Source organism: Brassica rapa, chromosome A08 (genome assembly GCF_000309985.2).
Source record: "Brassica rapa cultivar Chiifu-401-42 chromosome A08, CAAS_Brap_v3.01, whole genome shotgun sequence".
In the NCBI taxonomy this organism is placed as follows: Eukaryota; Viridiplantae; Streptophyta; class Magnoliopsida; order Brassicales; family Brassicaceae; genus Brassica; species Brassica rapa.
In genome coordinates, this window is record NC_024802.2 from 12,003,401 (window position 1) to 12,025,651 (window position 22,251).

Below are 22,251 nucleotides of genomic sequence, written 5' to 3' on the forward strand. Positions count from 1 at the left end.
AGGATGTTACTTGAGTTTTGAAGAACCAGCAACATTCGAAGAAGCTGTAAAGCATACTGAGTGGAGACATGCTATGGAAGAAGAAATACACATGATCGAGAAGAACCAGACATGGCAATTGGTTAAAAGACCTGCAGACAAAAATGTGGTGGAAGTCAAGTGGATATTCAGGCTCAAAAAAATGCAAAAGGAGATGTTGTGAAGCACAAAGCAAGGTTAGTGGCTAAGGGGTTTACTCAGCAGTATGGAGTCGATTATTTGGAGACTTTTGCCCCAGTTTCAAGACATGAAACTATCAGATTACTTCTTGCTGTTGCTGCTCAAAGAAAATGGAAATTATTTCAACTTGATGTTAAGTCTGCTTTTCTAAATGGAAAGCTAGAAGAAGAGATATATGCTGAGCAACCACCTTGGTTTGAAGAAGAAGGAAAGGGCGACTATGTTCTTCGTCTACACAAAGCTCTTTATGGTTTAAAGCAGGCGCCTAGAACATGGTACAGCAGAATTGATGAGTTTTTCTTGCGAGAAAACTTTAAGAGAAGCGACAATGATCATGCCTTATACACAAAAGAAACTCATGGAAAGATTTTGGTGGTGTGCATCTATGTGGACGATCTTATTGTCACTGGAGACGATAAGAAAATGGTGGATGATTTCAAGATGGCAATGAAGAATGAATTTGAGATGTCTGATCTAGGACTGTTGAACTATTTCTTGGGAATGGAGATTGTGCAGAGTGAAGAAGGAATTTTTCTATCCCAAGAATGCTATGCAAAGAAGCTGCTGGAGAAGTTCAACATGAAAGAATGCAAGATTATGAGAACACCATTGGCACCTCAAGGCAAGATTCAAGATGAAGAAGAAGAACTTGCTGATTCTAAAACTTTTAGGAGCCTTGTGGGAGGTCTGCTGTATCTAACAGCTACGCGACCTGATCTGATGTTCTCTGCATCTTATTTGTCTAGGTATCTGAAGGAACCTAAAGCCAAGCATTTCAAGGAGGCAAAGAGAGTTCTCAGATACATCAAAGGGACAGCTGATATAGGATTGATGTTTTCTGCAGTCAAGGAGCCAAAACTTGTTGGATATTCAGATAGTGATTGGGGAGGATGCAAAGAAGATCTAAAGTCAACAACTGGATATTGCTTTAGTATTGGGTCTGCAATATTCTCATGGAAAACCAGCAAGCAAGACACTATCGCTCAATCCACCGCTGAGGCAGAATACATGGCTTTGTGTGCAGCAACAAATCAAGCAATATGGCTAAGGCGCTTGCTTGAAGATTTGAAGTTCAACACTCAAGAGGGAGTTCCTATCTACTGTGACAGTCAATCAGCCATTGCAATTGGGAAAAATCCAGTCCAGCATAGAAGAACCAAGCACATTCAAATCAAGTATCACTTTGTTAGAGAATCTGTGAAAAATGGAGACATCAAGCTGGAATATTGCAAGAGTGAAGAGCAGCTGGCTGATACACTCACTAAGGCATTGGGAGGACAGCCTTTTGAAAGGTTTCGTGGTCAACTTGGTTTGAGGAACAAAAAGGCAAGAGGGAGTGTTGAATAATGCCTATTTGTTCTTAAACCACACAAATAAAACATGAAAAAAAAAGTAATAAATTAATAATAAAGATAAATGTAGAAAGATCCAGAGAGTTCTGTTCTCTGTATAAATATGTAATAGCCATGTTGTGTAATAGAAGCAACTAAGAAATCAGTTCCCTACTTCATCTCTCTCTATCTTCTACTACCTCTTACTCATACGTTCTACACACAAACATTCCTCTGTTTTCTTTTCTTTGAACAAGACCAAAAACAGAACAAGAGAAGCATGAAGAAAACCTGCAATTTTCTGCAGTTTGCAACAGTTCCAACCTAAGATAGATGGAAATCGGTGGAGCAATTCCGGTTCAGGAAACTGGATCCGGATTTCAAAAACCCGTCAAACCAGATGGGTTTGTGACGATCGATGTTGAGAGTTTCTCTCCTGTTCTGCACACAGACTTCTTTTCTTCTAGTCCCGTAAGTTTTTTTTTTAAAACAAATCCACTTTATTTTAAGTAACCATGCTTTGTTAGTTTGTTAATCACTGCGTTTTGTCGAAAATATAAAAAATTATCAAGCCATCAAAGAAAGTGCAAGCCATGGAATGGACTATGGTCAAAAGAAAAAACGACAATAGAGGTCGTGGTCAAAGCAGTTCTGAAATTTTAGAGGGTTATACACAATTTAACCCAAAATTTTTTTTATATAATTTAAGAATGTATATATATATGAATTATTTCTAAAAATTTGGGAATTATAGGTTAATATTTTACTTATCTATGTCAATGACCGATTCTAGTTGTGGCGGTACCTGTGGCTAATCCATTTATTTTCTTTCGTTAAAAGTTCTTTGAGAACTTCGTGGTTTAAATTGGAAGCCTTTTTCAAAAGAAAATACCAGAAATTATCAATTTTATTTCATTATTTTATATTTTATTCTGTGTTTTTATGTTTTGTCTTTTGGTGTTGAATGTTCGTGAGAATCATGGAAGATTCGCCCATAACCTTCATAACTATTCTTGTGAAGTTGATTCATTTTTTTCCCATTTACTATTTGTCCAAGTAAATAAATGAAATAAAAAAGAAACCCTAAACGGAAGTTGACTTGCAACTATTATCGTCCCACGGATTTTTTTTTTTTTTTTTGGTAAAAATGTAAAGATATTATTACCAGATTTTACGTTTTTGACAGAATTACAAAGGATAACAAGAATCAGAGTAAACGAAATTAAAAACTAAACACAACTCTATCTAGCATCAACAGGGGCAGGCACAACAAACCATGGCCGCTATCCAGAGGCTCGACCAAATCCACACCACGTGCTTGCCGCAAAAAGATAAGACAAGTTCAACCGAGAGCCGGAACCCGGTAATTTTGGCTTTCCCGATGATCCGCTCTTAAAGATAATGACCCATCTGAGAACAGCTTGCCGAGGGCTTCATAGCACCTGCCTACACGAACAGACAACAACAGTAGCGGCCAAGCACACCCGCCTCAACTAAATCGAGCATTTATTAGACCGGAGACGAGCAGAGAACACATAGTACAATGTACAGCGCCCCTAAACACCAAACGGCCAAAGAACGGGTTGAAATTGTCACTGAACTCTGACCAAACAGTCTCTGCACCTGCACAAACTAGCTAATCACACTACCAAAGCTGAGCAAATGAACAGCTTAGGCACTGGGATGAGTGATATCGCCAAGCATTGACTCCGAGACTAAGGACGGGTCCTCAGCCTCACAATACTTGCTGCCACACGAGAACCGTACGACAGTAGCATGAGACAAGAGAAGCTAATCTCCAGACAAATGGAGAGGAGCAAACATGACAAACCAAGAGACACCTCTGAGAAGCCAGACTGCCGTCGACCCCGAAGGTTGTGGAGAGAGACAAAGCAGGGATATTCGAAGTGATGTGGGCAGCGAACAGCCGCGGAGAAGCCATAGACGACAACCCTTTAAGAAGCTCACGAACCCACACGAGCCAGGCCACTGAGCCAAGTTACCAACTCCTCCTGCATAACCTGACCCATGACTCGTCTCCGTGTTAGAGGAAACCACCGGAGTTCACCTGACTGCGGAGACTAGACTCCGTTCACTCCATGACACCGCAAAGCAAAACAAAGACCACCGCCGCAGGCGAACGACTCCACCAAGACCAGAGACCGGTGAGACTCTGTGGAGAAGCCAAACCTGCAACCACCGCAAGGAGCAACAAAACCGAAAGTAAATCATCCCACGGATTTATCTGGTAATTGGCATGCATTTGGCATGAAGCCTATTTTAATTTATTTATTTTTCCCTAGTGATCGATCCTATGAAACTTTATAATTGAATATTATATTATAATCTAACTGAATTATTGATAAGATAATTTGTCTTTTTTTCTAAAGCTGCATAGAAGTGTTTCAAGGAAAGGGTCTTCAAGAAACAACAACGAAAGGAAACTTCATGGTGACTCAAATAGTAATGACAAAGAGACCTCGTTTCCTCAGATTCCACTTAGAGGTAAAATTTAAATGATTCTTCAAAATGTAAAACTTTTAATCTATGTCATATTCTTGATTTATTGATACATTGATTAGATTTCATTCTTCAACAAAGCAAACAATTAAATTAACGTATATGGATGGAAACAAATGTATCTCGGCCTTTTAATTGATTTTACTATTCGAATTATTATTATTTTATGCGGATAGATATTCTCATATGTTTATCTTCACGACATGTTTTTTTCTCTTTTGTTCTTTTTAATCTCTGATGCAAAAGGACTCGGTTGCATAATCTGAATAAAGCTGAATACATATATTTTCCTTCTGAGTGTAAAAGTGACGAAGTGTTAGGTGTGATTTAGGCCTTTTTATTGATTTTAGAATTCGAATTATTATTTATTTTATGCGGATAGATATTCTCATATGTTTATCTTCACGACATGTTTTTTCTTTTTAGTTCTTTTTTATCTCTGATGCAAAAGGACTCGGTTGCATAATCTGAATAAAGCTGAATACATATATTTGTCCTTCTGAGTGTAAAAGTGACGAAGTGTTAGGTGTAATTTAGGTATGTAATAAGCCCATGCGTTTTTAGCTATAGACCGTAACGAGGTTCCTTTTATAAGGATAATATTTTGTTGACATGCATCTTACTAAATATTTTTGACGTATATGTGTTTGATAAGATAGAGACGTTACAGATTTGTTTTCCGCACTTCAAAATCACCCATGTGTAATGAATGCACAATCAGTTTTTGGATTTTTTAGCTAAGACTGCTAGGACCTTTCGTAAAGAGCTGCTTTTTATTAGTTGTTCTGTTTCGGTCTTGTTACTCAGACTACCTCAAGCTAGAATGGCCGTTCGACGTCAAAACAAAAAAAAACTATGTAACACATCAATACATACACACATACATATAAGGAACAACTTTTCTTGGTTTCTCGTTTTGAATGTATTTGTGTTAGCTACATATAGCTTTAAGCAGACCACAAAGAACCCAATATTCCAACCTTTTATTCTCATGAACTGCATACTCACTCATACCACTATTAAATTAGGCATACAAATTACTAATAAATACGTTATGATTCAATTTATTTCGTCCAGTCAAATAATGAAAAAGAATCATTATTAACTGTTGTATTAATTAAAGCTTGTGGTATGTCATTTGATGAGTTGTAGGGTCAAGCGCGCCGGAAAAGCCGAGCACTGTTGGGCCCATTGATCATGCAGGCACGGTTACAACTGCAAACACCGCTGTTCCATCCTCGCCGCTTCATCAGATAACCATTACTACATCTGCCGCCACCGCTGGAAATATGATCTCCGATCAAAATAAAGAAAGACGATTTGGTTTTGCAAGAAAGTCGAGTTTTAAACGCTCTCACACTTCTTGGATGCTAAATCCCAAGAAAATCCTCCTCTTCTGTGCAACTTTGTAAGTATTATATCACTCCCTTATAATATATTTACATATATAACTAGATATATAAACTTGTGGAATACAAAATGTTTTAAAATAAAGTATATAACTCAAAATGCAAACATCTATAGTTATTTACGAGAAAAAAAGTATCTGTAACAGTATATTTAGTTTCAAATTTTCGGATTGCATATGGTTCAATTCTAGTAGTAATTCATTTTAGCCATTCATTGAGTTTAAACGTTTGAGTTAATTTAACACACACATACACACACACAGACACACACATATATATATATATATATATATATATATATATATATATATTACTATGTCATGTACGAATATGCTACTCAAAATGGGAGTATCTTACACAATTAAATAAGTAAAGTTGTTTTGGACGAATATCAAATATTGATGGAATGTTAAATTTTTGTGACAGGTCAAGCATGGGATCAATCTTGTTAATCATATTTACTCTCTCGATCAGCAAGTCTAATCCAGGAGATATGCCTCTAGACTAATAGTGACCGTCCTCAGTTTGTGGCTATAGAGCATGCGATAATCTCACCGACCTATATTTATAAAAACGAAGAGCGTAATGTTGTGACAATATATATTTTGTTATATTTTATAATAAAAATGAAAAAAAAAAGATAGCAAGACACAGAAAGTGCATGGGGAGTGGGCACGCCGCACGCACGAGACCATTTAAGAAGATTGGAAAAGAAAGCTTTAAGACAAGAGTTTATGAGCATTGTGACAAAGACAGAGAATCTTCTCTTCTTTTCCTTTTCTTTGTTTTTAAATTTTATTTAGTATGTGTTTTTCAGTTTTGGTGTATTTCTTTTTATGTATATGTATATCAGTTGGCATGAGCTTTTTAAGTTTCGGTTTGGGTTCACTTATAGAAATTTCGAGCCGTGTTAGAATTGAATGGTAATGTATGGACCATCTTTAACAAATAGAACCTACACAAGCGTGGAGCATTTAAAGAGTCTCCGCATGCTATTCACGTAAGCTATACCATATTAGGTGTCTTTAAGTATTTGAAACATAAAGTAACATTTCCCTTTCTTAGACCAGATTAAACATAAAGTATATACATTATATAAAACATTTTCAATTTTGGTGATAACAACCAAAGCTAAAACGTGGTTTCAAAAAGTTTGATGTTGAAATGCTGCCAATCAAGTACAAAACTCCTATACAAGTTAAGGTGTGGATTTTACGGTAATAAATGGGGAGGGCGATGGATAGTACAGATATTTGCAGTTGTTGATCACAGCTGATATGGTAAAAATAATCAGACTTTTAAAGAGAAAAAGACTATTTATATATACTTTAACCACTTAGTTATTTTAGTTGCTGTAATTTTTATTGGTTTAAGCTTGGAGTTAGCTTGAAACACAAGGTATCCTAATCCTAACTTGTTATGTTTATCTAAAGGGATTAGGAAATATTGGAAGTGTTATTTCTATTAGGATTAGAAGTTATCTATTTTTATATATATTGATGGATATGTTGTTGAATCAATCACACAAATTGTGTGAGTGATTGGCTTTGGCTTTGAAATTATTTTGCTAAAACTTTGAGTGATTAATAAGAGAAGAACTTCTTGTTAAAGTGATTGAGATTCTATAATTGGTATCAGAACTAACTATTGAAAGCTAAATCGTGAGTAACCGACCTTACCGAGAAGACGACCATGGCTGATGTGAAAGATGAAACCGAGACAAGCAACAAAGAAGCGGGACCTTCGTCCATCAAGTTTCCAATGCTAACTTCTTCAAACTACACTGTTTGAGCTATGAGGATGAAAATCACCCTCAAGGTTAACAAAGTTTGAGAAACCATTGACCTTGGCAGTAAGCATGAAGAGAAGAATAATATGGTTATCGTCTTAATCTTTCAATCTATACCGGAGGCATTGACGCTGTAAGTGGGAAACCTCGACACAGCCAAATCCGTCTGGGACGCGATTCAAGTTCGCCACGTTGGAGCCTAAAGAGTACGAGAGGCACGACTACAAATATGAATGGCAGATTTTGATAAGCTCAAGTTGAAGGAAGAAGATAGCATCGATACCTTCATCGGCAAGCTAACTGAAATCTCGTCAAAATCAGCTTCTCAAGGAGAAAACATAGAAGAGCCAAATTTTGTCAAGAAATTCTTGAAAAGTTTGCCAAGGAAAAATTACATACACATGGGTGCATCTTTTGAACAAGTTTTCGATCTTAATACAACTAGTTTTGAAGATTAATCGGAAGATTAAAGGCGTATGAGGAGAGAATAAGCGAGGAAGAATCAAAACATCATGGTGATCATGAAAAACTGATGTATGCTAGTGAATCCCAGCAAGAGAGCTATGCAAATATAGGAAGAGGACGTGGTGTACGAGGCAACTGGAAAGGAGGAAGAGGCCGAGGACATGTAGGAGGATTCTTTGCACAAAAGGAAGCTTGGAAACAGAGATAAGAGTCACATTAGATGCTTCAACTATGATAAACTCGGACATTATGCATCTGATTGCCCCAACAAATTGCTTAAATTACAAGAAACTGTTGAGAAGAAGGAAGAAGATACACAAGAAGCATATAAATTAATGATGCACGAAGTGGTGTAACTTAATGAGAAGAAGGTGAAACCGAGTGACTTTGAGATCAAAGGAGACATGGAGAATGTGTGGTACTTTGACAATGGAACAAGCAATCACATGAGTGGAAACCGAAAGTTTTTCTATAAACTTGAGGAAGAAGTTACAAGGAAGGTACGATCCGGATAAGATTCCCGTATTGATATCAAAGGAAAAAGCTCAATAAGGTTCATCTTAGATGGAGGAGAGAAGAAAACGTTGAGCAATGTCTACTACATACCTAGATTACAGAGCAACATTGTGAGCTTAGGACAAGCTACCAAATTTGGATGCAAGGTAAGTATGAAGAATGATGTACTCATTCTCTTTGATCGAACATGGTATCTAATGATTAAGACCTCAAGATCAAAGAACCATTGGTATAAAGTGAGCCTGCAAGCAGAGATTATCAAATGTTTACAAATTGCAACAACTACTGAATCATCGAGATGGCATGTAAGGCTTGGACACATTAGTACTGAGACAATAAAGGCAATGATAAGCAAGGAGCTGGTGGTCGCATACCTGATATAGTTATCAAGAAGGAAACATGTGTATCGTGCTTGCTTGGGAAGCAAACACAGAAATCATTCCGACAAGTTACCTCATATAGAGCTGCACATCCTCTTGAACTTGTTCATGGAGACCTTTGTGGGCCTATAACTCCTACCACACCTGGAAAGAAGCGCTACGTGTTTGTGTTAATTGACGACTTCTCAAGATACATGTGGACCGTGTTACTTAAGGAGAAGAGTGAGGCTTAAGCAAATTCAAAGCATTCAAAAGGCTTGCAGAACAAGAAATATGGGTGACAGTGAAAACGTTTCGATCAGACAGAGGAGGAGAGTTCACGTCTGATGAGTTTGATAGCTACTACAAGGCGAATGGGATGAACAGAAATATGACAGCTCCGAATTCTCCACAGCAAAACGGAATTGTCGAACGACAAAATCGTATTTTACTTGAGATGACCAGAAATTTGTTGAAACACATGACCGTACCAAATACGTTGTTGGGAGAAGCGGCCAGGCATGCCACCTATCTACTCAAGATATTCGCTACAAGATCTTTCCTTGGACAGACACCGTACGAAGCTTTGCGACACAAGAAACCAAACATCGATCATCTTAAGGTCTTCAGATGCGTCTGTTATGCAAGAACAAAGATCGCATGTAGAAAGAAGCTTGATGATCGATCAAAAATCCTGGTGCATTTTGGGACTGAGCCTGGTTCGAAGGCATATAGACAGTTTGATCCTTCGAACAAGAAGATAGTGGTGAGCCGCGACGTATACTTCAAAGAAGAAAAGCAATGGCACTGGAACGATAAAGATGGAACAAAACCAAAGCAGAGTTCGTTTGAAATCGATCTAATACCTTTAAAGGGTACTGATGATTACTCTAAAACTCAGGATGATAGTGAGAATGAAGACGATGAAGAAGAAGTGACCAATGAAGATGATGATGATGACGAAGAATATGGAGATGACTCACCACGACCTAACTTAAGAAGATCAAATAGAGTGAGCACAAAGCCTTCATACTTGGACGAGTACATCCTCTTGGCTGAAGTGGAGTGTGAAACACTCTTGATGATCGTTAACAACGAACTGTGGGACTACAATGAGGCTAAAGACCTAAAGATTTGGGTGGATGCATGTAAAGAAGAGCTAAACTCGATCGAGAAGAATAACACTTAGATCTTAGCTGATCCACCAAAAGGTGTTAAGCCTACTGGACTTAAGTGGGTATTCAAAATAAAGAGGAACACATATGGAAGCATAAGCAAATACAAATCACGTCAAGTGGCGAAGGGGTACGTTCAACGGCATGGTATTGATTATGATGAAGTCTTCGCACAGTAGCTCGTGTCGAGACTATTACAATGATCATCACAATTTTGGCATCTAAAGGATGGCCTATCCACCATCTGAACATAAAAACGGCCTTATTACATGGAGAGTTAAAAGAAGAGGTTTACATTACTCAGCCCGAAGGGTTTATGATCAACGGCAAAGAAGATAAAGTCTATAAGTTACACCAAAGCTCTCTACGGCTTGAGACAGGCACCGAGGTCTTGGAATGTTAACTCAATCGAATCTTGAAGGATCTTGGCTTCACCCGTTGAGAGAGAGAGTACAGGAGGAGTGTTGGGTGTCTTCGATATCTATTACATACAAGACCTGATCTATCTTTCAGTGCTGGTGCGCTTAGTAGGTATATGCAAGAGCCTAAAAAGTCTCACGGAGCAGCCTTGAAGCAAGTTCTGAGGTAAGCAAGTTCTGAGGTACTTTCGCAGTACTACTTCTTTTGGCCTACGTTGTGGACGATCTGAACGTCAAAGATTGATAAGCTTTAGTGATAGTTCTCACAATGTTGATTTTGATGATGGCAAGAGTACGACCGGACATGTCTTCTATCTTGGTGATAGTTCTATATATAACTTGATGTTCTGAAAAACAAGAGATCATGGCTTTACCATCATGTGAAGCGGAGATTATGGCTGCTACTGAAGCTGCAAAGCAAGCAATTTGGCTCTAGGAGCTCTTAAGTGAAGTCGTAGGAGATGTTTGCGAGAAGGTGATCATACGAGATTACGATTGATAACAAATCAGCGATTGCACTCACTAAAAATCTTGTTTTCCATGGACGAAGTAAACACATCCACATGAGGTTTCACTTTATACGAGAATGTGTTGAGAATAATCAAGTTAAAGTAGAGCATGTTCCGGGAACTGAACAAAGAGCTGATATACTTACAAAGTCGCTTAGCTGAGTTCGATTCAAGGAGATGAGGGAACTTGTTGGAGTCCAAGTCATGTGTGAAAATAAAATCAAGCTCAAGGGGAAGAATGTTGGTTTAAGCTTGGAGTTAGCTTGAAACACAAGTTGTCTTAATCCTAACTTGTTATGTTTATCTAAAAGGATTAGGAAATATTGGAAGTGTTATTTCTATTAGCTTTGAGTGATTAATAAGAGAATAATTTCTTATTAAAGTGATTAAGATTCTATAATTTTGTCATTGGTCAAGCCACAACCAACTTTTCTTGACTAACCAGACTGCTCGAACTACTTCATATTACTAGCATGCACATCTAATATTTAAATAATTTACTGTTTCATCATATTAGATATGATACATTGCATATCATTGAATGGAAAACCTGAATAGAGTTACTATACTACAGACAAATGTATATTTTACGAATTTGCATTGGTGTCCATTATGTCATAGTATCCGAATTTAAACCCAACAGTATGCATATATGAATTGTAGACCATAAAAAGTAATACACCTGTTACATATCCAATTGTTATGAGTTTATAAGTTTATAGTTATTAATTTGATAGTTAATTAGTTGAAACTTTCATTTATCACATAATTTGTTCTATTTCTCTATAGTTTTGTGGAGAAACAAGATACTGATTCAATTCTCTTTCAGCCTGGGCTAGCAAATATATTTCTATGGACATTAGCTTGACCCATACATAATATATGGTTATTATAAAATGTATAAATGGGCTCTATTGCTTTGTCTCTCATCGTAAAGCCTCAGAACCACTGCCGCAGTTTACTCGATTGCTCTTTCTGTCACTTCTTCAAAACAAAACAATTCAATTTATTTTTCTTCATCAAATATTTTGTAGTATCAAAACAATATTTAGTCTTACGGAACGTTTAATACGATTTTTTCTTCTTGAGATATATTTTTTCTTCAACAAGACTCAAACTGGCCAAACCTTAACCAACCACTTAAATAAGAATTTGGACTTCTGTTGAACTTTTATATCAGATTAATATTCCCTATATTTTATTTTAAATGTCGTTTTATTTACACATACAAATTAAAAAATATTTACTTTTTTAAATATTTTTCAATAAAAATATCACTAATTATATACACTTAATCATAAATCAACCAATAAAAAAAAATAGAGAATATAAAGAGTCATATAACATACAAAATTAATAAAATTTGCAATAAAATTTGAAAATGTCATATAGTTTGGAATAAAAAATAATTATCTAAAACTTCATTTATTTTGAAAAGAGAGAGTAATCTTATATATTAAAACAGAAGTCACAACATTGATTCATGTGTGATTTTTTTAAAAATGGACCTATTCATAGAAATTTATATTACATTTTAGTTCAGACTAATAATAAATAGAATTTTTAAAATATTTTAATCATAATATCTTTTGATATCTTTTCATTTTAAATATAAATATATTTACTTTAAAATTCTAACAAATCTGTTTAAAAAGATTTTTTCAAGATCTTCATTTTCGAAATTATATTTAAATATTTTCGCTAATTTCGAATTAGTTTAAAATATTATATATTAATGTATTCAGTTATATAAAATTAAAAATAAAAAATCTATAATATTTTATTTATTATATAATCATAATCAATCATATTAAAATAAAATTATTATATTGAGATAAATATAATAAAATTGTATTAAATTTATATATTTATATATTTTATTTTCGTAATTATAAAATATTTATGTTCAAAAATAAAATCTAATATGTTGGTAAGATGGGTTAACAATATCAAATTATTCAATACATGTATAAAAATTAACATGTATTTCTTTAAAGTTAATAATATAAAATCTTTGTAACTACTTTAATCAAAATATATTTTTGTTTTAAATATAATATATCTTATATATTAAAATAAAAGTCACAACCTTGATTCATGTGTAATTTTTTTTTTAAATGAACCCATATCAGTTATCATTCATTAATTAATAATAACATGGTTTAATTATATATCACAACTAATATAACCATAACTCCTACAAAACCGGAATGGTAAACATGACCAATTTTTAATCTTTATTAAATGTAAAATCAATTTATAGATAGCCAGAATGTAAACCATTATCAAACCAGTATGTGGACCAATACATTATCCTATTGTTATTATTCTGAACATGCAATATAAATTAAATTTCGACTAACTCCTTAACGACAAACACTATATCAAATGAATTTAATTAATCACCATATGTATACTGCGTTTATAAAACAAATTATATACACCAAATCTGAATTACAGACTAACTAATTGCACCGTAATATTTTACAGGCACAATATATTATAGTGTTAAAAATTTGATGTTTTTAATAGTATCCCAAATTTTTTTATCTATTGCCAATTTGATTTAGTTTTTAACAGTAGGTCCAATTTGATTTAAATTTTATATATACTTCAAATTTAGAAATAAAAAATATGTAAAATAGTACTGTTACGTAATTATGTTTTCAAAACAAAATTTGTTCCAAGAATACAAAATTTAATTTTTTTTTATAATAATAATTTCATAAATCATATAAACTAGGTATAATATAGTTAGATAATACATATAATATTAAACTATATTAATTTATTAATAAATTTTGTCTTATAAACTAAAATGATTTAGTATATAAAATAAAACCCGCACGGTTGTGCGGGTCGAGATCTAGTATTTTTTAAATTACAATCAACCCAAAGCTCCGTTTTAACGTAATTGATTTTACAATTGATTTTGACTGAATGTAGATTACCAGTTTACCTAGAATACAACATTTATTAAGAGAATTCAACTAAAACTTATATGAAAAAAAATCAAAGCATATAAATAATACATTAAAGCTGGGTGTATAAATTAGTAGATATCATTAATGAACCTAGGGAGGCCAACTTTATAACCAAGCTTCTTAACATCTTCTTGAACTTGCTGTCTGAATTCTCCGAAGCTGAAATTTCTATAAGCAGGACAATCACCTGAACACTCTATAACGGCGTCGTATGATGGACATAGAAAATACGCCGTTGAGAATCTCTCCACCGTTGGATTCGTCATCACACGATGTTCCACACTTTTGTACATGCCATTACTCCATGCCTAGCAAAAAACACATATATAGAATCTTAAAAACATTTTAATACACTGCCTTAATGATGGATGCGGATGGATCCACAATGACATCAAAGCTATATACATAAGAAATCCACTTTCAATTAGGCTTCCGTATCTCCTAAACCGAACGGTCCGAACCTAAACCTAACTAAACGTGATTAAAAACTCTTCACCATGCTTAAATACCTGAAATAAGTCACCAATATTGATAATGAGAGCACGAGGGTTAGGTTTAACGGCGATCCATCTATTGTCTTTGATGAGTTGGAGTCCTCCGACTTGGTCTTGATACAAGATTGTGAGGAAATCACTGTCCGTGTGTGGCATCAAACCATACACCTCCGATGGGTTCGGACATGGTGGATAACGGTTCATCCTTAGATAACATGTGTTTCTCACACAGGTTTTTTTGAAGAAACTTGATTTCCGTCCTGATTTCTCTGCAAGGACCTCTGCCAACGAATATGCCAGAGCCTCGGATTCTGAAGCAAATTTTTCCATTGTTGAGCTGCGATATAAAATGTACATATTATAACTAAGGTTAATTTATTATAGAGACAAATAAATCATGTTAAATAAATTAGGTGAAATAATTGCGAAAGCCATGAACCTTTCTTGTTCCTTTTGTTTAATCCAAGCCATGAATTGTTCATTTGTTTTAACGTAGAATTGCTAAGATTTTTTTTAGTAAACCATGAATTGAAGTTATGATAAGAAAATGTAAAATATTATTATTATTATTATTTAATGGTAGAATGATATACTATAAATAATTATTTCACGGTAATTATTTGATTTGGTAGAAAATTGTGGAAATTATTTGGATTTGCTGATTTTTTTGTGAAGATACAAAATTCACCTAACAAAAGAAACACTTAAGGTTATTTTTTATTTGTGTCACATATTTAAGCAAAAGATATGCTATTTTTTATATCTTTCTAATCTTATGGGAATACCATGAAGACGCAACACAGGCATTTGGCAGTTTATCAAGCACAATGAAAATTGTTGCTATTGGTGTGGCGTATATAATATCGCAGGTGCATGTAACAAACATGGAAGAGATTCATGATGCAGTTTATAAGTAAGACATGCATGTTAGTTATAATAGAAGGGTCCTAAAACAGGGGAGATAGACTGAAACAAGACGAGAAGAAAAGGGAAAAAAGAAAAGAAAAATGTTTAATAGGCTGAGAGGAGAGGTACGTGTACGTGTCTAACCCATTGGTTTTCTATGATAGGTATATCTCCTATCTGTCAGGAACATGAGATCCTTTGCAAATTTCGGGTCTATTATATCATTTCTCTTTTCGGATACATTACATATGCATGTATAGAGTGACCATCTTTGGCCACTAGAATGATGAACTCTATTCACTTAACCGGCTGGATTTGTTGGCCACTAGCTATATACAGTAAAATCTCTGATAAATTAATTATGTTAGAACTACAATATTTTATTATTTTATAAAGTTATTAACTTTTATATAATAGGAGTATAACTAAAATTTGTTTATTGTAAAATAAAACAAGTTTACATAAAATTTAAATTTGACTTTCATATTATTCTTATATGATAATTTGGTGTATAACATATATGTAATGTGTTTTGCAGCTGATTTGACAAAATAATATTAAAGTAATTTTAATTTGTAAAAAAATATTGAGATAAATTTCACTCTAAATACAAACAAATAATTAAAAAAATATATATCTTTTATAAACTTTGTAAGTATCATTTATTAGTTTAATGTGACCATATATTTGGATAGGATTTTCGAAAATTTATTATTTTATATATTGTCTCATATTTTGAACTGATCAAATATTCAAGACTAAAGTTCATATTAATTTAGAGAGTTTGTACTGTACATATATATTCTTTTGTTTTGTTGGAAAAGATGAATGATCGTTTCTGTTTCGACGTCATTGTTAAGATTGAGGATCATCTAATTTTAAAAAAAATAAAAAGATATCTGGATATAGAGGTTTCAAGTGTGTATAATAGAAGCACTAGAAAAAAGCAACCATAAAACTTCTTAAACAAAGTATCGGACTCTAATGTCTAATCGAACTTTTATAGAAAATGATCATTTGTTTTGGCTTCGGCAATCAGTTTGTTTTTGTTGAAACGGCAAACGAACTCGGGAATTCTAATTTAGACTAATCCTGGATGAATGTACCTTAAAATCCTGTGTTCTATATACAGTTTATTGGATTACGACATCTATTAAAATGTCATGGAATAGTGTTTCGAGTTCCCCCAAAGTATTCGTTTTTCGAAGAGAAAATAACTTCTTTTTTTGTAACTTGGCTTTTTTTTTATTGGATTAAGATATATTATACATAACTTTTAGAATTTAGTCAAATTGCAACTAATAGTGACTTATCATGAAATGCCAACTATATGAAAGGTGGTGGCAAGGGGATGTGGTCACACACACATAAGCTAAAACTGCATAAGATGTGTATGACAACCACATGCGTGAGAATACTAGTACATGTACAGATTCCAGCGCACATATTCATACGCGCTCATAACAAGATAATCTATGCGTGTATTGTGTATATATATATATAGCCTGGCATGTTCAAGTACTTCTTCTTTCCTTCCATAATTCCATTAGTCGTCTTTTCTTAAGAGACATTTATCTCGTGACCATATAGTACTGGAATCTATATTGTCAAAGTGTACTATGTGTTATAATGAACGTACCTAAGCTTTTATAGAGTTTTTTTTTTTCAACAAGATTATAGAGGTTCTGAACACATTTTAAAAAGTATTTCTTCATAATCAAACATCACATAAGAAGAAAATTAAGAAGATTAATTAATCCACATTGACGGGAAAAGGAAAATTATCCTACTTGAACAAAATATATGTTAGATAACCAAGGTATATATACTAAATGTAAAGTATTTTAGGTTCACACAAATGTTTTACTATTGATGAAAACAGTTTATGTATTGTAGATTCATAACATGTGTATATATTATTGGTAATTTTTATTCAGATCTATGTAGGCATGCATGTTAAAAGTTTGAAAACTTTCAGATGTAAACGCATGTCGAATGTGTAATATTTGTATTTTATTATAAAGGCTATTCCACTATCTGTTTTCTAATGAGTTGATTGATGGGGTTTTTTCAACCACGAATTGGTTAATGGTTCTTCGTTATTAATCCCAAGAATAGGTTAGCGTATACAGAATCATAATGTGCCGCAACTGGTGCAGAATAATTCGAAGAAGTTTATTTCCCGAAACTAACAATGCTAGCTCATTTACATTTACAGAATATTTCATGTTTGAAGTGCTTGACGAAATTCTTTAGCATATGATAGGAGCCAAAGAATAAAACCAACATTAGAACTAGCTAGGTTTAAATTAATTACGTAACTATGCTCTGAGTACATGTTCTGAAGTCATAATATTTTCTATCATTTTTTTGTTTGGAAGTATTAATATTTATTTATTCATTATATTTTCACATGCCAACTTGCTATCTATAAATTAAACATTCAAAAATAGTATTAAAAATGGGAAACAGAGACACACATGAGAGATGGAGAATATATCTTTGACCCAGCCTCAAAAACTTTTTAGGATTTTCTTTTATGTATGTGGACTAAATAGTAATTAAATAGAAATGAGAACACTCTATTATATGCTTCAAAACCGCCAAATATTGAATAAATCTAGGTGATGATGATATGTTATTAGAAGGTAGCTAAATTTTAAGTTAGTAAAAATTAAGATTAAGTGGAAAGTTATCAACATTTCCTTATTGGAAAATGTCCTCCAAATAAATTTTAAAACAATCTGAATATTAAAATTTTAGAAGTATGTAAATTAACAATAAAAGTTAATTAATAACACAATATTTGTGTACCTGAGCGTAGTAAAGTACTTGTTGTCAGAAATATCTGTCATGGGAACATGAAATGCCTCTGACCAAGAAAGCTGCCGTACACAAGTGGCTGACGGCGTTCCCCACCGGTAACTCCCGGTGGAAAACTTCTCCGACTTGCTTTTCTTGTCAAATGGTTCTCTAAAAACCCTAATTTGCTCTTGTCTCATCTTCTCCAACACATCCATTGATATTCCATGGTTGATCACTTGGAAAAATCCCCACTCCCTAGAAGCGCTAGCAATGTCTTGCTTACACTTCTCCCTCTCCTTCTTGGCTCCATTGATCAGACGGCTAACGTCAATCAATGGGAGCTCCACCTCTTCAACGACAGCAGTGACATGGAAGCTAAAAGGTGTTTGCGGGACACTGTTTTCTGTGTTTTTGATCTGTTTATACAAAAGGGTTTTGTATGTTTCGTTGAATGGTGGATCCATGAGAATCAACTAAGAGAGATCTACGAAGAAGAGTGAGAGGTAGAGAGAATTATGGGAAGTGAAAATTATCAAAATACGTGTTGTGGTGAGAGACACAATTCTTATATTTATATACACGCTCACCTATCTGCATATATATATGTGTACGAGTTCAATTTTCATATTTTGATTTTTAGTATATAGACCATGTTGATAAAAATGAATGTAAAAAAGGAAAATTTGTTTGCCGCCCATTGATGACCTTGTTAATTACTCACTTTACATGAGTTGATATCCGTTAACGAATAGACATTTGGACGTGTGAATAGTAAGCACATTATGTTGCTACGTCTAACGAGTATGATGATTTTTGGTAGCAAATAATTAATAATAGTTAGAAAGTGGATAGTTACTTAACAATTTTTTTTTAAATACTCTTGAGATTACAATTTTCTGTCAAATATCGGTATGTATGAGATGTTTAAGTTGACAGTAATTAAAGGAAAAATCTCAGAAAAATACGATATGGGTATAATGTTTACATTTGTATACATATGGTGGACAAGATACGATAATGGGGATTAATAAATCCCTTATATATTAAAAGAGGAGCATTGGAGTTAATGCTTTCACACCAAATTGGACACGTGTCTATTGGAGAGACACTCTCACAAATAAGTTTCCTTATTTGCTTCCTCTATAAGCGAATTCTTAAAGAGTTTCCTTATTCTACAAAAAAAGTAACCAAGTAATGTTTTAGACTTCTAACGGGAATCGCAAAGCGGGGAGTTTTATCTTCTTCATTCTTAAGCACTATTACTTCAAACGTAAGGTTTTCAAAGAAACCTTCAAAGTTCTACGTGGAGACCGACTTAGGAAACGACGACCAAGTGACCCCGAAGCTCGGAACGTTTAGACACGCCGGGGTTGAAGACGAGCCGCTCTCTCATCTTCAGACGAGACATGACCATTCATCTGAAAGAAGAACGCATCAGGAACACTTTGAAGACGAGAAAAATCTGTATCATGTTCCAACGACACACGACATCATGAACTCCATTCTGTCCTCTTGAGTAACACTTTGAAGACCATCGTCGGTCGTGGTGCGTCCGTGCACATCGCTGGGGTTTAGGTGGATAACTTCTCCAACGTCTGATTTGAGACGTTCTGCGAAATCGCTGGACGGTTACAGTGTGTCGTTCTTCGGAGGGCTGCGCAAAGACATGAAGCACCATGATATAATGTGTTTGACGGCTCCCCACTGCATAATACATTGAAGCTCCCCACTGCATGACACATTGCGAAGCTCCCCACTGCATAACACATTGAAGACATGATGCATCATGATATCCGCGGGGTTATTGATGCTATAATGTGCTCGACGGCGATTACTCTGTCTACCAATTACATGACGCATCATGATATAAGGTCATAAACCTTGGCCATAGTGATACTTACACTCGTGAGAAGAATGCACATACTATGAGATTAAATGAACTATAAAGAGTATCATCACTCTCTCTAATATTGTTCTTCAACGTGACTTCTTCTTCTCACATAACTTTGTTCTTCAATGTGTCAATCTATGTGCATGCTTGCGATATAAAGACTATAGAGGAGTATGGAGAATCCCAATAGGAGTGATCGAAAGATAAGATGACGACGTCCCAAGAAGAGAAATCCATTTATCTGTTACTCAAGAGGACATAACGGAGAAGCTGATGACGTCTTTTCCTTTTCTCTTATAAGGGATTTGTTGTACTATATTCAACGTCCCATTAGTTTGTTACGTGAGAACTCTGTATAAGAAAGAGTTTAACATAACGTAGATATTGTAGCTATAGCGATTTTAATTGTAATAATGAACCGAACCGGTTGGTTCCGAGTTGGAAAATCAATTGAAATCTGCGAATATAACCAATTCGTTGGTTGCTGGCCAAGGCAAAAAATATATGATAATCAACTAATATAATCTGTTTATGGCAATATACGTATATCGTAGTGTGCTGGCCGAAATGTAACTTTCTGTTATCGTAGTGTGCTGCCCGAAATATATTCTAAGTTTCAAATTAAGAAGTTAGGTGCTGACAAAAAAAAAGTAAGGTTTTCCCTTTTCAGTTTTATATTTGTGATTTTTAGATTTTGATGAAGATTTCATTATGTCACCTGAAGAAAATGAAGTGAACGATGGTAGAGAGAACCAAAATTAGTTGATGTGATTTGGTGTTAGTTTATTTCCGTTATTGACAATTTATTACAATGATCTTTCACTTTGAGTTTATTTTAAATTTGAAGTTTAATTTATTATTCAAATTAGAAATATAAATATTTATGATTTTTATATCTTAAATTTTTTTAGATGTCATAACTTTTACTTTGTTACAGAAAATTTTAAGTAGTCTAAACTATTTTTTGATATTTTGTAGGTAAAATGAAAATAAAAATATCAAAACTAAAGTTAAGTATTTTCTAAATACCTTTTAAACATAAAATATATACATATCCAAACTTTTATTTTATGTTTTAAATACATTTAGAAAATATCAAACTATAGTTTTTATATTTTTATTTTCATAGCTAATATAATATTATATAATAAAATTAATTCATTTATTAACCCAAGATTCACCCGCGGTCGATCCACTGACCCATCGATCCGGTAAGTCCTTTTAACATAATGAGAAAGAAGGTTTTTGGATAAGCTTTAAGAAGTAAGAACATGCTAACGTTTATAATGGTTGTTAATGTCAACATGGTCACATTAAAAGATACAAAAGCCGGCAATACCACTCTGAGGTTGACTTAAATAATAATCAAAATTATTTTAAAATTTTGACAATATTTACGATGATGCTGGTGAATTTTTCTGATCACTTAATAAAAACTTTGAATTTTCTATTTTTTATAACTTATAGTATGTGGTCCTTATTTATTAGCTATTGATAATATAATAAGTTTGAAACACTCATATACTGAAGCCTATGAATTTTCGATGGAGGATTTTCTACACCGAATTCTATAAAAGAATAATGTATCTTTCAATTAATGATTGCTTAAGATATTTATTATATATTTATTTAAAAAATGAAGATGATCGCATTAAATCTAACTGATTGTATCAGGTAAGATATCAAGTTTTTTACATAAAGTTTGCAATAATCGATATATATTCCAACTACATATCTATCACTGAAAGAAAGAAAAACGAAAAAATCAGTTTAATTGAACAAACCAAAATAAATACAGCTTCCGAATGGTTGTTATATTTTAAAAGAGTTAAATCTAAAAAAATCCAACCTAAAACCAAATCGATGTCCACACTAAACAGATCTAATATCTTCTTATCTTATAAATATTAAAATTAATAATTTTACTCCGCGCAAAGCGCGGGTTATCACCTAGTTTGGTATTATTAGAATAAAGTAAGTTGGGGCTGTCTTAGAGAACATGATGTTGTTTCATATTCAAAGGTTTGAATATTTGCTTGTCTGGACACCGTCCTTTGTTTCTCATGTTTTCACTCCCTTCTATGTGGTACTGTTTTTTTTTTCTACTAATCAAAAGATTAATCTATACGTCATTGGATAGACCAATTAATTTTAAAACATTATTATGCACTGTTTAATTCAGTATGCAGTAATCCAAAAGCTGAAATTAAACAAATAAAGATAAATTTATGGAAGCAGGAGAAGCTTGGAGTCCAAGAAAAAGAAACACAACGACTTTTAGTTTGCGTTCTCATGTATATTAACGGTAACATAGTTTATATATATGTACTTTATTTTTCCTTACCTAATTATTTATCTGCACTACCTTGAAAAAGTAAGGGAAAAGAAAGAAGAAATAAATGAGAGAAAATGTTGATTCCGGAGGAAAACTTTTACTCTAAGAAAATAAGAAGGAAAAAA

The 22,251-nt window shown here is 33.7% G+C and overlaps 2 protein-coding genes across 2 annotated transcripts; one reads left to right on the forward strand and one right to left on the reverse strand.

The window, feature by feature from the left end:
- The first annotated feature begins 1,840 nt into the window (after nucleotides 1-1,840).
- Nucleotides 1,841-12,102, forward strand: LOC103834197. The gene is made up of 4 exons (XM_033277409.1): nucleotides 1,841-2,021; nucleotides 3,941-4,055; nucleotides 5,223-5,478; nucleotides 5,906-12,102. The coding sequence occupies exons 1-4, from the start codon at nucleotides 1,884-1,886 to the stop codon at nucleotides 5,985-5,987; spliced, it is 591 nt and encodes a 196-aa protein (XP_033133300.1). The 5' UTR covers nucleotides 1,841-1,883; the 3' UTR covers nucleotides 5,988-12,102.
- Nucleotides 12,103-13,576: 1,474 nt separating this feature from the next.
- On the reverse strand, nucleotides 13,577-20,646 carry LOC103834198 (gibberellin 2-beta-dioxygenase 8-like). The gene is made up of 3 exons (XM_009110255.3): nucleotides 17,910-20,646; nucleotides 14,205-14,526; nucleotides 13,577-14,003 (listed from the first exon to the last, which is right to left on the reverse strand). The coding sequence occupies exons 1-3, from the start codon at nucleotides 18,362-18,364 to the stop codon at nucleotides 13,764-13,766; spliced, it is 1,017 nt and encodes a 338-aa protein (XP_009108503.2). The 5' UTR covers nucleotides 18,365-20,646; the 3' UTR covers nucleotides 13,577-13,763.
- Between the last annotated feature and the right edge of the window lie 1,605 nt (nucleotides 20,647-22,251).

Bases quoted from the DNA above. Each gene is read 5' to 3' on its own strand.
- LOC103834197 (XM_033277409.1), top strand. From the start codon at position 1,884: ATGGAAATCGGTGGAGCAATTCCGGTTCAGGAAACTGGATCCGGATTT. The intron at 2,022-3,940 runs GTAAGTTTTTTT...TTTTTTCTAAAG, and splicing joins ACTTCTTTTCTTCTAGTCCC to CTGCATAGAAGTGTTTCAAG. The intron at 5,479-5,905 runs GTAAGTATTATA...TTTTTGTGACAG, and splicing joins CTCCTCTTCTGTGCAACTTT to GTCAAGCATGGGATCAATCT.
- LOC103834198 (XM_009110255.3), bottom strand. From the start codon at position 18,364: ATGGATCCACCATTCAACGAAACATACAAAACCCTTTTGTATAAACAG. The intron at 14,527-17,909 runs GTACACAAATAT...TTTATATCGCAG, and splicing joins AAGTACTTTACTACGCTCAG to CTCAACAATGGAAAAATTTG. The intron at 14,004-14,204 runs GTATTTAAGCAT...GTTTTTTGCTAG, and splicing joins ATATTGGTGACTTATTTCAG to GCATGGAGTAATGGCATGTA.